The sequence below is a fragment of the Elephas maximus genome, chromosome 9 (genome assembly GCF_024166365.1).
Source record: "Elephas maximus indicus isolate mEleMax1 chromosome 9, mEleMax1 primary haplotype, whole genome shotgun sequence".
NCBI classification, from domain to species: domain Eukaryota; kingdom Metazoa; phylum Chordata; class Mammalia; order Proboscidea; family Elephantidae; genus Elephas; species Elephas maximus.
The window spans coordinates 50316565-50332316 of NC_064827.1; the positions used below are offsets into that span (position 1 = coordinate 50316565).

At 37.3% G+C, this 15752-nt stretch overlaps 1 protein-coding gene across 1 annotated transcript in view; it reads left to right on the forward strand.

Annotated features, from left to right (window-relative positions):
- The window catches only part of TMEFF1 (transmembrane protein with EGF like and two follistatin like domains 1), a 108878-nt gene that overhangs the window by 18938 nt on the left and 74188 nt on the right, over window positions 1-15752 (forward strand). The window contains exon 2 of the mRNA XM_049896053.1: window positions 15262-15371. Coding sequence (XP_049752010.1) covers window positions 15262-15371 — 110 coding nt within the window. The remainder of the gene's footprint in view (window positions 1-15261; window positions 15372-15752) is intronic.

Below are 15752 nucleotides of genomic sequence, written 5' to 3' on the forward strand. Positions count from 1 at the left end.
CCCACAGGGGTTCTCTGTTGTGCACCCTGTCAGGACAGTCATCAGTTGTGGCCGTGTCTTTTAGTTTTTAAGTGTTAGGATTTGTCCCCCAATCCAGATATTTCTACTTTCATAGGCATTCAACACTTCTACCCATTTACATGATTTGTGATACCCTCCATTTTTTAAAAAAAGTACATAATCCAGTGGTTTTTTCTGTATATTTGTAGGGTTGTACCTCTGTCACCACAATCAACGTTAGAACATTTTTATCCCCCCAAAAATTTGGGATGGAGAGTCACTCATTAGCAGCCACTGCCTATTCCATAACCTCCCCACCCCCAGTCCTAGAGGCAACCACTAGTCTACTATCTGCCTATGGATTTGCCGATTCTGGACATTTCATCTAAATTAGACAATATGTGTTTTCGTTGTTGTTGTGACTACCTTTCACTTAGCATAATGTTTTCAAGGTTAATCCATGTTGCAGCATGTATTAGAACTTCACTCCTTTTTATGATCAAGTAATATTCTAAAATGTAATGTATAGATATACCACATTTTGTTTATCCATTATCAGTTGATGGCCATTTGGGTTGTTTCCAGTTTTTGGCTAGCATGAATAACACTGTTATGAACATTCACAAAAGCTTTCGTGCGGACATATGTTTTAATTTGCTTGGCTATGTACCTAGGAGTGAAATTGCTGTCATACCATGACTTTAATCCTGATGCTGAGTTCTGCTTCATATAGTCCAGCTTCTCCGATTATTTGCTTAGTATACAGATTGAATAACTATGGTGAAAGAATACAACCCTGATGCACTCCTTTCCTGACTTTAAACCGTGCAGTATCCCGTTGTTCTGTTCGAGTGACTTCTTCATGAGCACAATTAAGTAGTCTGCGATTCCCATTCTTCACAATGTTATACATAATTTGTTATGATCCCCACAGTCAAATGGCACTCCATTCGGAGAAAGACATCATGGTTGGTAAAGTGGAGGGTGAGTGGAAAAGAAGAAGACCCATAAGGAGATGGATTGACACAGTGGCTGCAACAATGGGCTCAAGCATAACAATGACTGTGAGGATGGCTCAAGACTGGGCAGTGTTTTCTTTCTGTTGTATGTAGTGTTGCTATGAGTCAGAACCAACTTGCTGGCACCTAACAACAACCATGACTTTACATTTAATATTTTGAGGAACTGGCAAAGTGTTTTCCAAGATGGGTATACCATTTTACATTCCTACTAGCAATATATGAGGGTTTTATATTTCTTTACATCTTCAACAAAACTTGTTATTGTATTTTTTTGAATTTTATTTTTGTTGAGAATATATACAACAAAACGTATGCCAATTCAAGTTTCTACATGTACAATTCAGTGATATTGATTGCATTCTTTGACTTGTGCAACCTTTCTCACCCTCTTTTTCTGAATTATTCCTCTCCCATTAACATAAATTCACTGCCCTCTAGGTTCCTGTCTAATCTTTTGAGTTGCAGTTGTCACTTTGATCCCATATAAATAGATCTTAAAAGAGCGTAACTCTCAAGGCAGACATACCTTTACTGGTTTGGTTTTAAGCAGTCTTTAGAGGATATCTTTGGTTTAAGGTTTAAAGATTATCTCAGAGTAGTAATTTCAGGGATTCATCCAAACTTCATGACTCCAGGAAGTTTGGAGTTCATGAAAATTTGAAATTCTCTTATAGCCAATCATTTTCTAAGTATATACTATCCTTTATTTTCTCTGTTTATGTGATTTCTTTAATGGAATTTAAATTTTTAATTTCTTTTATGCTGCACTGGGAGATAACTTCAGCTCATTTACCCTTCTCTCCCTTTTTTTCCTACCATTGTTAGAAACATTGTTTTAAGGGAACTATTTTCATTATTCCTATTATTAGTTCCGTTATTAGGTCCTCTTGGGAGAAATGAGACATTTAGTGGGTTGGCATACTTCTCATATGCTTTGAAATTCTGTGTTTGAATCTTAAAATTCTCCAGTATGTGCTTTTCATTTATTAGGTGATTTGATTTATTATTAATTCTTTGTTAATATTTAAAACCATTTACTTTTCAAAAGTGTCATGTAGTTTTCATGTCTTAGTTGTCTCGTCATTTTTTGAAAAATCTTTTCAGATTTTAAAGTTTTTAACATATTCTACTTTGAAAACCTTTGGCAGGTATTATGTTTTCAACTGTAGTTCATTTCTCTCGTTTTGTGCAAATATTCTGAGTCAGGGGAAAAAACCCACACCAATTTTTTCTTGTTATAAAGCAATATTTGCTTGATGTGGAAAATTTGAGGACTATGGAAAAATATGAGGAAGAAATCTTTGATGATAGCCATTCTTCTGTGTAGTCTCTTAATGTTTATGGTGAGATTATTTCATCTTATACTAGAAAAATCTTTAACTTTTTTCCTGATAATTGTTTTTACTTTGGAATTTTCTGTTGAACTGGAGCCCCTGGAGTCACAAAAAAAACCAAATCAAACACACTGCTATCAAGTCAATTCCGACTCATAGCGACCCTATAGGACAGAGTAGAGCTGCCCCATAGAGTTTCCAGGGAGCACCTGGTGGATTCGAACTGCCAACCTCTTGGTTAACAGCCATAGCACTTAACCACTATGCCACCAGGGTTTCCCGAGTCACAGATTACCTCTTTTGGGGTTTTCAAGTTCAGTTTATTTTGGCTTGTCAGCTCTTTATCTGGTTTTTTTTTTTTTTTTTTAAGGGCCACTAGTCATATGTTCTTGTGTCTCCTTATGTTTTGTTATGGGCCTTTTTTTTTTTTTTAATTTTTATTGTGCTTTAAGTGAAAGTTTACAAATCAAGCCAGTCTCTCATACAAAAAATTTACATACACCTTGCTGTGTACTCCTAGTTGCTCTCCTCCTAATGAGACAGCACACTCCTTCCCTCCACTCTCTATTTTGGTATCTATTTGGCTAGCTTCTGATCCCCTCTGCCCTCTCATCTCCCCTCCAGACAGGAGCTGCACACATAGTCTCACGTGTCTACTTGATCCAAGAAGCTCACTCTTCACCAGTATTATTTTTTATTCCATAGTCCAGTCCAATCCCTGTCTGAAGAGTTGGCTTTGGGAATGGTTCCTCTTTTGGGCTAACAGAAGTTCTGGGGACCATGACCTCCAGGGTCCTTCTAGTCTCAGTCAAACCATTAAGCCTGGTCTCTTATGAGAATTTGGGGCCTGCATCCCACTGCTCTCCTGCTCCCTTAGGGGTTCTCTGTTATGTTTCCTGTCAGGGCAGTCATTGGTTTTAGCCGGGCACCATCAAGTTCTGGTCTCAGGCTGATGTGTGGCTTTTTCTGTCTCTTGGGCTCATAATTACCTTGTGTCTTTGGTGTCCTTCATTCTCCTTTGCTCCAGTTGCTTCATCTGGTCTTTTACAAGTAAATCTAAACTGCTGGTATTGCTATCACTTCTGTTGTTCATAGCCTAATTGATATTTTTAGCTTCTCTGTTGTTCACAAGTTAGCCCAGTCTTATGTTAATTTTTTATAGTTCTTTTATCTCTTGAAAATAATCTCAAGTTCATGAATGCTGACTTGAGATGTATTTACTTTTTTTTTTGAGGTATATTTTTAGGTGTGCAGTTGTGTTTGCCATTATTGTTTTCTTCTTTTATGTCTAGTCCACAAGTGCTTCCTAATTCCCATTTAAATTAAACCTAGGGCTTAAAATTTTAAAACGTTTAAAAAAAATTTTCACTATTTTAGAACAAATAGTGAGGTTTGAAGTTTTTTTTTTAATTTAAGTTTTGGTGATTCAACCAAAGAGGAAAAGTATCCTTTATAGTTTTCAGCACTCTTTGTAATGATTTCATTTAATCCTTACAATCCTATAAGGGATTATTATGACTGTTTTTACTCCAGGAGACTGGGATTTTTCAGAGAGATTGAGTGCTTGGCTAAGATCATATAGTTACATAATCAAGTAATTGGAGCTCCAAGTTTGGAATTTGTTCTAAAACACCAGAGTTTTGTGAAGTCCTTTTAAATTCTCTTTTAAAGTAGTTAATTCAGATTCTCCAATGCCAGTTTGCAGGTTGTTTTGCAAATACTTGTTTTTGCAGGTAACTTCCTGGGTTCTGGCTACCTCCTATTCTCCTTAGTGTTAGAAATAGAACCAGAACATGTTATTCTTGTTGTTAGATTTATAGTTTGATTTTTTTTTTATTACTTCACAATGGTCTTTCCATAGCAACAGAAGTTTTTTTTTTTTTTAAATAACATTTTATTGTGTTTTCAGTGAAAGTTTACACAGCAAGTTAGGTTTCCATTTGACAGTTTCTATACAGATTGTTCGGTGACATTAGTTACATTTTCACAGTGAGTCAACATTCCCTTTAATTGCATTCTGGTTTTTTACTTCCAGTGCACTAATCTCCCTGCTTCCGTATCTTCTCATCTTTGCTTTAGATTAATTTTTGATTTTTGGTCTCAAGTAGATTATTTTTTAATGGAGCACCATACTCATGGGTAATATCCTTTATTTTGTGTGTCAGTTTGTTATTTTTGCCAAAAGGTGGCCTCTGGGGATAGTTTTGGTTCAAGGTTTAAAGAGTATATGGGCATTATTCTCAGGGAGTCCTCTAGTCTCAACTGGTCCAGTAACTCTGGGCATTTTAAGAATTTGAATTCTGTTCTGCATTTTTCTCTCATTCTATCAGGGTCCATCTCTGTGGCCCTGATCAGAACAGTAGGTAGTGGTAGCTGAGTACCATCTAGTTCTTCTGGTCTCAGGGTAGATGAATCTGTGGCTCATTTAGGCTGTCAGACCTATAGACTAGTTTCTTCTTTGAGACTTTGGTTTCTTTCTTTCTCTTTTGTCCTGATGAGTAGAGACCAATATCTGTGTCTTAGATCAATATAAGTATTTCTGTCACATACTTTAATGATTACGTAGTATTCTATCAATATTTAATTCATTTTAAACAAATGAACAATTAGTTTGTTTCCACTTTGCTGTTATAAAAAAATGCTGAAGTTAACAATCTGGTACATACAGTGTATGATTTTTTACTTTATCCTTATCATAATTTCCTAGAAATAGAATTTCTGGGTTAAAGGATAAAGACAATTAAATTTTCAATATATATTGCCACATTATCCCTTGAAAGGTTGTGCCAATTTCTGTGCTCACAGTTGGTTTGAGTGCTTATTTTTCTATGCCTTCTGTGGCACCAGAGCTAATAATAATAACAAATCTAACACGTTATTAATAGCTTACTTACTGTGTGCCCTGCAGTGTTCTAAGTGCTTTCCATATCTTAGTTTAGTCCTTCATCAACATTATGAAATACGTATTCTTAATATTCTCATTTTACAGAGGTGGTAAATGACCAATGTCACATGGCTAATAAGTGGCAGAGTCAGGATGCTGATCTCGGCAGTTTGGCTTCAGGCTCTGCCTCTTAAACACCACATTATAATGCGTGCTTATCTTATTTTGTTTCAACTTTCCCAAAATTTAAGTAGCCTGATTGTTTAATTAAAAATTTTTTGTTTTTAATTTTTTAAATTGAGATACAATTCACTTAACATAAAATCCACCATTTAAAAGTATACAGTTTCTGTAAAATTTCATTTAAAGCACAATAAAAAAAGGAAAAGAAAATTGTTTAACGAGAAACTAATATTCTGTGTAAACTTTCGCCTAAAGCACAATAAAAAAGAAGGAAAAAAGAGTACACAGTTCAGTAGTTTTTAGTATATTCACTGCTAGAACAACCACCACCAGTATTTAATTCTAAAACATTTCTTTCATCCCATAAAGGAATCCAGTACCTAAAAGCAGTTAGTCCCACTGTTTCTCCTCCCCCAGCCACTGGCAATCACTAATCCGCTTTCTGTCTCTATGGATTTCCCTATTCTAGATATTTCATATACAGTAGATGGAATCATTGGAAACCCTGGTGGCGTAGTGGTTAAGTGCTACAGCTGCTAACCAAGAGGTTGGCAGTTGGAATCCACTAGGCGCTCCTTGGAAACTCTATGGGGCAGTTCTACTCTGTCCTATAGAGTCGCTATACGTCAGAATCGACTCGATGGCAGTGGGTTTGGTTTTTTTGTTTTAGATGGAATCATACAATATGTGGCCTTTTTAGTCTGACTTCTTTCACTTAGCATGATTCCATGTTGTAGCATCCAATTTTTTATCTGATTTTAAGAGTAATACAAGGTCATTGTAAAATCTCAATTCAGAAAAATACTGAATAAAAAAGAACGAATTCCACCAAGAGATAACTGTGGTTCATATTTTGGTATAAGTTTTTTTTTTTACAGGCATTAAAAAATAAGTTGCATCCCATGAGTCAGCATTGAATGAATGGCAACCAATAATAACAATAAACATTTGTTTTATTTATTTATTTTTACTCTGCCCTTAAAACAAAACAAAACAATATATCATGTCAGGAAATCTTGTAGAGGTTTGTCATCGTTATGATCTGGGAGAAGGAAATACAGGTTTGCCAGGCTAGTGTCAGAACCCCAGAGATCAGAAGCAGGAGAGAGTATCACAGTTCCAGATATTTGGCATAGTGGTTAAAGAACTAACAAAAAGGTCAGCAGTTTGAATCCACCAGGCGCTCCTTGGAAACCCTATAGGGCAGTTCTACTCTGTCCTATAGGGACGATATGAGTCGGAATGGACTCGATGGCAACAGGGTTGGTTTTTTGGGTTTGGATAGGGCTAGAGAGACCCAGGGCGCCTCTATTACTTGACTTGGGAGCTGGGTCTTTTCTTCCATCTGATCCTGCTGCAGATTGTCCTCCCGGTTACCTTGCCTGAAGCTCCTTGACATGGAGCTGTTTATAATTGAAGCAGGCAGCAGGGAATGATTATAGGTGTGGGGGTAGATGATTGACTGATCAAAGTGTTATTTAACAAAGGGTGGTTTGGCAGTAGTATGCAGAATGGGATGGAAGAATATCAGAGTCAGATAATGGTGAGGCATATGAGAAATTTCTCTTGTTAAATATAGCTTAGAAAAGTTTTAGGCATCTGCTGTTAATGTGTCTTATGTTAATGTAAATTGCTTTTGTTTTTGTATCATAAAATAGTAAACTTACTTTTTTCCCTCATATCCTTACAGTAGAAGATGTAATGTGGTTAATTTAGTAAACATGTTGAAGATAATGTAATTTCTAATTCTTCTGATTTGCAGGGACTGAAATTAACATTCACTAAATCTGTTCCTTGATTTTACCCCAAAATGTCTTTCCACCCATGTGTGTCACCAATGATTTGTCCCAACCTCAGATTGTTTGGAAGTTGAACGTTATGTCTAGGGAAAGAAGGTGAATCTTTGTTGCATACCTATTTGTTCTAGGCACTGCGTTAGTTGCTTTTGAATATATTATCTCATATGATCATTATAATGTCCAAATAAGGTATTATTATTGTAAAAGCTGAAGAATTAGCATGTGAATCTGGTCGTGCTTTGTCCATTATGTAGCCAGCTATCTCTGGGGTTGTGTTTGAAATCATGTTGTTGTTGTTTTCCCACATTAAATTTAACTAGTACAGAAACTTGGAAAGGGAAAAAAATCATCCATTGTTCTACCGGTATAACACTATCGCTGTTACCATTTTTTTTCCTACCTGGATTTTTCATGTTTTTTTAAATTTTTACTTCATAATCATGGTGTATGTGTATAGTTTGTCTTCTGCCTTTTCACTTGACATTCATCAGCATATTTGCATATTGCTACATTATATGCATAACTTCTTTAAATAGCTGTATAATATTCCATAGCTATACCATAATGTTCTAAACCATCTCCTGGTATGGAGTATTTTAAAAATTAAAACTATTTTCCCTCTTTTCAGTACAGATATCGTGGAATTGTCTTATAGGCAGTTGGATACAAGGGCATGGACAAGCTGGACTTGTTTTGGGAGTGAAACCATTTATCAGGGGTCCTGTCAGATTGGATAGGTATGCTTTTATGAAAAATGGCAGGTTTTCCCAAATGCAATTAACTATTAACATCTAGACAATGAATATAAACCCTTAAATATATATTTGTTAACCAATATTTTGAGAGAGGGCCAAGAATTTCTTTGAGAATAGTTGGAGTTTCCTTTTTCCACACTCATAATGCATTGATTGCAAATTCTAGTTTTAATCCCTTTAAAAAGACACTTAGAGACTTGTGGGTGCAGAATTCTAGATTTTTATCTTGCCTAACCCAATGCAACAGCAATGTCTTAAGGAATTCATTTTTTCCAAGTCTTTCCATAGCATTCAATTTAGTTTTCATATAAACAAGGTACTTTCATTTATTTGAAGTGTTGAAATCACATAATTACAGTGACAAGTGCACAGGCTGGGTAGCACATGTAACTGACTCTTTAATTATAAGAGCAACTCCTGGTTGGAGCTAAAATGCTCATGGGTATCCTAGGGAGTGGCCATGCAGCCTTGAGCATTAGCGCCACGGGCATTAGTTGGTACGGTTTACAGAGAATAGAACACACAGATTAATCTGGAGAGTTGATTAAATTGGAGTAAGTTGCAAGAGTACTGTGTGTGTGGACTGGGCAGTGGGAGAAGGAAAATGAATGAGTAAATGACAAGTGGTCAGATAGTCAAGATAGAGTAACAAGCTGGAGGGGGAGGCCAGGAGTGTCAATTGCTGTAGAATGTTCCAGAAAAGAGTTGGAAGATTAAGAAAAAAGCTAATGGATCTTTAGAACAGAAGGTTATATTGACCTTGAAAAGAAGAGTTTTGATAGGATGGAGGACGAAGTCAGGTCAGGCTTACTGAAGGTTAAGGCATTATTAAAGGATGGGCCCACCACTGTGAGCCAGGACTTATAAAAACTGAGAGGTTATGTGTTTACGGTGCCTTTGTTGACATGAGAATTAGCTGTGGTGATGTGTAGAGATCTTGGAGATTGCTGCTTATTTTGACACTTTTTCCTTGTAGTGATTATGCTAGAGAATGAGCGTAAAGTGTTTGGTTTCACCTTTCACAGTAGTTCTCAACTGGGGACAATTTTCCTCCTAGGATTGTTGGCAATGTCTGGAGACATTTTTGGTTGTCACAATTTGGGGGAATGCTGCTGGCATCTAATGGGTAGAGCCCAGGGATGCTGCTTCATATCCTGCAATGCACAGGAAGCAGCCCACAATTTTAAAGAATTAAGTGGCCCAAACTGTCAATAGTGCTGAGGCTGAGAAACCCCAAATTCTATCGGAACATCCTGTGAAGTTTTCTGTTCACTTTTGGCTCTCCATAAATGTTAGCTGACGCATGAGAACTCCAGAATTACCTTATAGAAGAGGGGTAGAAAATGCATATCATCGTGGAGGGATGGTTAGTCTCATTTTGAACTCCCACCTGAACCTGTTTAGTGGTGTCAGAAGGTGGGGATTTTGGCAGCTGAAGTTCATAGTAAGTAGGATTCCTTCCTCTGGTGTGTATTATTTCCCAGCTTTGAAATGTTAATGAAAATTGAGGTAAGTTTTACATTTAGAGTACTGTATGGTAGGCTGATTTGTAACCACAGCAGAATATTTTTATTTTGAGCCACTCAGTGTTTCTTTGTGTAAAATATTTCTACTTGGAGAATTGATTTTTTGAGGGCCTTAGTAAATGGCTCATCATCCATTTTGCTGAATTTCCATTTTGGGCTCAGTAAGGCAGGTGTGTAATTACCATCATCATTGACAGGTAGTAGAGTGACCTCTTGATGCTGAGCACTGTACAGAATACATAAAAAGGAAGAACATTTAGCAAGATGAGCCAAAATTAGATTCCTTCTCTACAGAGTTTGAGCTAAGGCAGTGGTTCTCTGTGCACCAGGAAATCATGAGCTTCTTGATAAATTTATCATGTGAACTGTGATGTAGCACAAAATTATTTACGGCTTTTGTTTAGATATGTTTATCTTAACTAAATTTACTTGCAGTCCTATCAGGATTATGTTTTTAATTGCTCGTATTAGAGACTCGACCAGTAGTGGCTTAAATCATAAGGGCTTTATTTATACATTTATTTATTTCCTATAACAGCTAGTCTGGAGGGATGAAATCCAGGGTAGGTCTGTCTTTCTGCTCTCTTGCTACTGTCTTTACACTCTGCTGTCTTTAGCTTGTGGCCTTCATTTTCAGGCATATAAGATGGCTGCTACATCCTTAGGCAGGAAAATGAATGGAAGAATGAAGAAGTGACAGTGCCTATGTTTGAACTATGGCGCAAAACAAGGGAGGCTGGAAAATACACGTCATTCAGCTAGCACCTTGCCTCCCTGAACAAAATTGGGATTCTCTTACTGGGTAAGAAGGGAAGAATGGATACAATGTAGGCAATTAGCAGTGATTACCACAATAACCCTGGTAGTGTAGTGGTTAAGTACTACAGCTGCTAACCAGGAGGTTGGCAGTTCGTAATCCACCAGGTGCCCCTTGGAAACTCTATGGGCAGTTCTACCCTGTACTATAGGGTTGCTATGAGTCAGAATTGATGCAGTGGGTTTAATTTTGGTTTACCACAGTAACAAAACAATTTAAGATGTACATTCATAAGCTAGTGACATTCATAACCTTGTGTCCTCTTAAAACAGTCAAACTGAGCATGATTAGCTGTTGAGATTTGTTTATAAATTTCTTTATTTATCTCTTAACATTAGTTTTGTTGATAGCTAACAAGGAAGCAATCTCATATTGATGGCCTAAGAAATATAAATTTAAAAACAACCTTAAAATTGAGAAAATTCTTTCTGTTGATTTTTTTTTTTCCTTGCAATGAAGGAATGAAATAGTTATTTGATTTTAATGAAGGCACACCCTAGTGTAGGACACCAGTTTTCCTAAGGAACATAGTTTGGGAACCATTGTATCTACTACTACCGTTTACTACTGTTTGTATATACTATTAAATTATTTGTGTGTCTCCTTTCACTTCTGTCGTTCATCTAGATAAAAACATTCTCTTTTCTTCTTCATCTGTTAATATTACGTATTGTGGGCAACTAGCATTATTTTTAAATGTCTTTTCCAAATTCTCTACAGTGATACTATATAGTTTTATAATCAGAAAAACAAAATCTTACTTAATTTTCAAGTTCTTTGTATGTCTTGCCTTTTCTGACACTGCACCCTACACTTCAAATCCATTTTTAAATCCTACTTCTTGAAACTCCTGGAGTAGGCATAGCCTGTACAACACAATTTATCCCTCAATTATAGACTAAATTGAATTCTTCACTAACTGTTCCATATGCTAGCAAGATTATAACCCCCCGTTAGGTACTTTTCTATATCCCAAAGTCTTACCATAGTATTAGATACATAAACCCAAACCAAACCCATCGCTTTTGATTCTGACTCATAGCGACCCTATAAAACCCTAAAATTCGGATACGTAGTGACTCTATAGAACCAACCAAACCTGTTGCTGTCGAGTCGATTCTGACTCATGGCAACCCTATAGAACAGAGTTGAACTGGCCCATAGAGTTTCCAAGGAGCATCTGGTGGATTTGAACGCCTTACCTTTTGGTTAGCAGCCAAGTTCTTAACCACTACGCCACCAGGGCTCCGACCCTGTAGTAAAAACCCTTAATATCGCTTCCTGATCAACTGAATTATCACCATTAAAGCAGATACTCATGAAAATAACATAGATTTGATAGAAAGATAGGCATAAAATATGACTAATAACTAGTGAAATCGAAATTTCATGATTTTTACCCTCACCTATTAACGCAGAACCTCTAGCTCCCTCTTAATGCCCCCTTCTCTCCAAGGGGTGTTTCTTGTGGCTTCTCTAAAATATTCTGGCAACTGCCACATGGCACCTGTCTTTTTCTTCCTTTGACGTGTGCTGCCCCTGCAGTTGCGCATCACTTCCTCCTGCCAGATTTCAGAGGCTTAGCTTCTTGCCTGGCACGGCTCCCACCTTCTTGGCCTTGTACTGTCCTGCCAGGTGTGCTTCTTCTGCTGATATGCTCCGTGGTTGAGGTGCCAAACAGGCATGACCTCTTTCTTCCTCTCTGTTGTATCTTGTCATGTGGGCATTAGAGAGCAGGGCTCTTTGCATCTCATTGCTTCAGAATTTTTAGTGAAAGCCATTCTTTCAGGTTTTCTTTTTTGTTTGTTTTGTTTTTATCATAGTCCTTCTGTCTCTGTTGTGATGAGCTCTTGGGGCTGGGCTGGGGGATAGTCCAAGTGATAGACACCACATTGTGCTTGGGATCACTCCTGTTAAGGCTTTGTATATTGGGCCAGGCTTTTCTGCCTCACTTTAGTAAGGATGATTGTTCTCCCCAAATGTTCCTTAGTCCCTCATGCAAACAGATGCCCTAACAAGTTTAGGTCACCAGACGTTGTGAGTCTGAGTGGTAGGGATGGTTTAGGTTCTACCTTAGTCTTTCACCATACAAAAAAAAAACAAACAAAAAACAGGGAGAACATATTATAGCTCAAAATAATCTCAAGCCAAGGTAGCAAGTGGCAACTTAGAGCATGACCTTGACCCACAGATAAAATAAAAACTTATCCTTGTGGTTTTTTAAAAAAGATATGAGATGATATTATAAACCAGTTGCTGTTGAGTTGGTTCCAACTCATGGCGACCCCGTGTGTGTCAGAGTAGAAATGTGCTCCATATGGTTTTCAGTGGCTGATTTTTTGGCTGTAGATTGCCAGGCCTTTCTTCTAAGGCACTTCCGGGTAAACTTGAACCTGCAACCTTTTAATTAGCAGCTGAGTGTGTTAACCATTTGCAACTACCAGTGACTTCCATTGTATTATAGATAATAAAAGCCAGTGTGAACTTTAAGGCTACAAGAAAAGAAAGAGGAGAAATGCACTAAATTTTATTTGCCAGATTGTGCAGTTTTTATTTCTGTGCCTCTAAGCTTGTTTAGGAAGGCCTGGTGGCATGGTGGTTAAGTGCTATGGCTGCTAACCAAAGGGTCGGCAGTTCAGGTACACAAGGTGCTCCTTGGAACCTCTGTGGGGCCGTCCTACTCTGTCCTGTAGCGTCGCTCTGAGTCGGAATCGACGGCAACGTGTTTGGTTTTTTTTTTTTGGCTTAAACTCGTTTAAGCGTATAGTTGAGCTAAGATATTATGTATTTTAACCCTCTTTTCCTGGGTGGTTCTTTGTTAGTATTTAGTTATCTTCCTTGCATCTTAAGATGTGTATTTGACAGTAATTAGAACTAGACCTTGTGCAAATTCCCAGCAGAGGGGTAGATAGATAGAATAAAAACTCTACACTTAGAATTGAACCTCAAGAGCTAAAGCAAATGATCAAAGTGGAAAGAAAAATTAAGCAAAAAGTGGGGGATGAGGAGAACCAAGAACATAAAACCTCCACAGCTGGGGTGAGAAGGAATTAGAAGATGGTCATTGATGCTTATAATAATTTCTGAAAAAGTAAAAACAACAAAACAGCTATATTGGTTTCCTCTTAAGTTTTCGCTCATGTCTTTTTTGGTGTGTGTATGCGTATACTTCAGAGGAATCCAATTTTGTGCATCTGAGATCCATTTCAGGAAAAGAAAAAAAGTGTTTTGGATGGCCAGTATAGGAGTAGGAGGGAGACCCAAGACACCATCACCGAGCAGTGAGAACAAATAGGGCAGAGAGAGGCAATGAAATATCACCCAGAACTGATATAACTAGACATGTAACCTCCTTGACTCAGTCCACCAAGTCCTGCTTTGAAATATAGAAATAGAAAACAACCAGGGATGGGAGCTTGCCTGAAGAAGTGCTTCTTGATGTTTGCCAAGACCTCATGATGATCTTGGAATAGACTTAGAGATGCAAGAGACCTTGCATCATCTCAGAAGATGGGGAGTCTGAGGCCTAAGGAGGTGGATTGCTCTTCACAGAGTCACTCAACTATTAAGTGACAGAGTTGGAAGTTAACTTGGTCCTCTCTGCCCCCAGATTCACGTGTTCACTACTGCTTTGGGATTTTTTTTTTTTTTTTTAAGTCATTTGTTGTTTGGATAGGTGCATTTGTTCTAGCTCCCATTCCCAATAGGGAAGATATGAGAAGTGTATTGCAGTGGCTTTCACTCAATCCTATGTGATTGGCAGCTTTATTTAGCACGAACCTTGAAGCAATTTGTTTGATTCCTTAGAAAGCCTAATTTGATGCTTCCAGAGCAATAGAGCAGGAGCAAAATGACCACAGAATATTAGTACAGTTGATTGATTGTGCTTCCAGTGGTAGAGTAAAATTAAATCAGTCATTAAAAATCTTACATGTAGTAAGATTTAGAATCTCTTTGTCATGGATTGAATTATGTCCCCCCCCGCCAAAAAAAATTTGTGTATCGACTTGTTTAGGCCATGTGTGGTTGTCCTCCATTTTGTGATTGTAATTTTTATGTTGAGAGGATTAGGGTGGGATTGTAACTCCACCCTTACTCAGGTCACTTCCCTGATCGAAGGTAAAGGAAGTTTCCCTGAGGTGTGACCTGCACCACTTTTTCTCTCTCAAGAGACAAAAGGAAAGGGAAGCAAGCAGAGAGTTGGGGACCTCATACCACCAAGAAAGCAGCACCAGGGGGAGAGTGCATCCTTTGGACATGGGGTTCCTGAGCCTGAGAAGCTCCTTGACCAGGGGAAGGCTTCCTCCAGAGCCAACAGAGAGAGAAAGCCTTCCCCTGGAGCCAACACCCTGAATTTGGACTTGTAACCTACTAGACTGCGAGAAAATAAATTTCTCTTTGTTAAAGCCATCCATTTGTAGTATTTCTGTTATGGCAGCACTTGGTAACTAAGACACTCTTTCATTCTGTCCACTTAAATGCTCCATGTATATATATTATGCAATTCAAATTCACTTTATAATTATTTTGTATTGAAAGTAGTTTGTCTGAAGTGAATATGATCACCCAAAATTTATTCTGGGTATCAAAATGATTAAGATTTCTTTTAGTTATTCATATCCATGTTATCCTTAAGAAGTAACTTGAATCACTAGAAAAAAAAATACTAAGTAAGACAATAGTAAGAAAAGTATCTTAAGGTCTTGGCAGGCCAAAGTAGAAAAATTGCATAGATTTATCTTTAGGAATTATGTTAAATCCTGAAATTTTGAGTTTTGGTTTGGCATCAGTTACTTTTAGGCATATTATGCACAATTCTCTTTGAGATTTTGTGCCCTAGAGAGCTTGCTGTATACATTTTAAGTGTTTTCCTTTTATTTATGTATGTACATTCAGATAAAAAAGCTGTATGTATATGAAACAGTTTTTCCTCTTTTACAGAATTAAATGTGAGGGAGTCTGATGTAAGAGTTTGTGACGAATCATCATGTAAATACGGAGGTGTCTGTAAAGAAGATGGAGATGGTTTGAAATGTGCATGCCAATTTCAGGTGAGGAAACCAAATGTACATATTTTTTAATGTTTTAAATTTTATAATTCTGCATTGTTCAAGCTTAAAACACTGGAACTCCGTGAGGAACTTAGATGCACAGTCCACCAATTCTTTTTTGTCTGATGTAGTCCTATTATTAGTACTTTCATGCTTCATTCCTGAACTTGAGAGGATACATTGGTGATAATAGGTGTGAAGATGCTTTGAAAAAACATTAACAAACATAAGGTTTTATTGTCACTGAAAGGAAATAAGGTATTGTTTGCAGTAGAATCTGTTATTTGAAATGTTGTCATTTTTTTCTTTATTTCTCCTGGTCTCTCTCTCCCTTCCACTTTACTAGGCCAAAGGATAAGAATGAATTGAAATCTCAGGTTC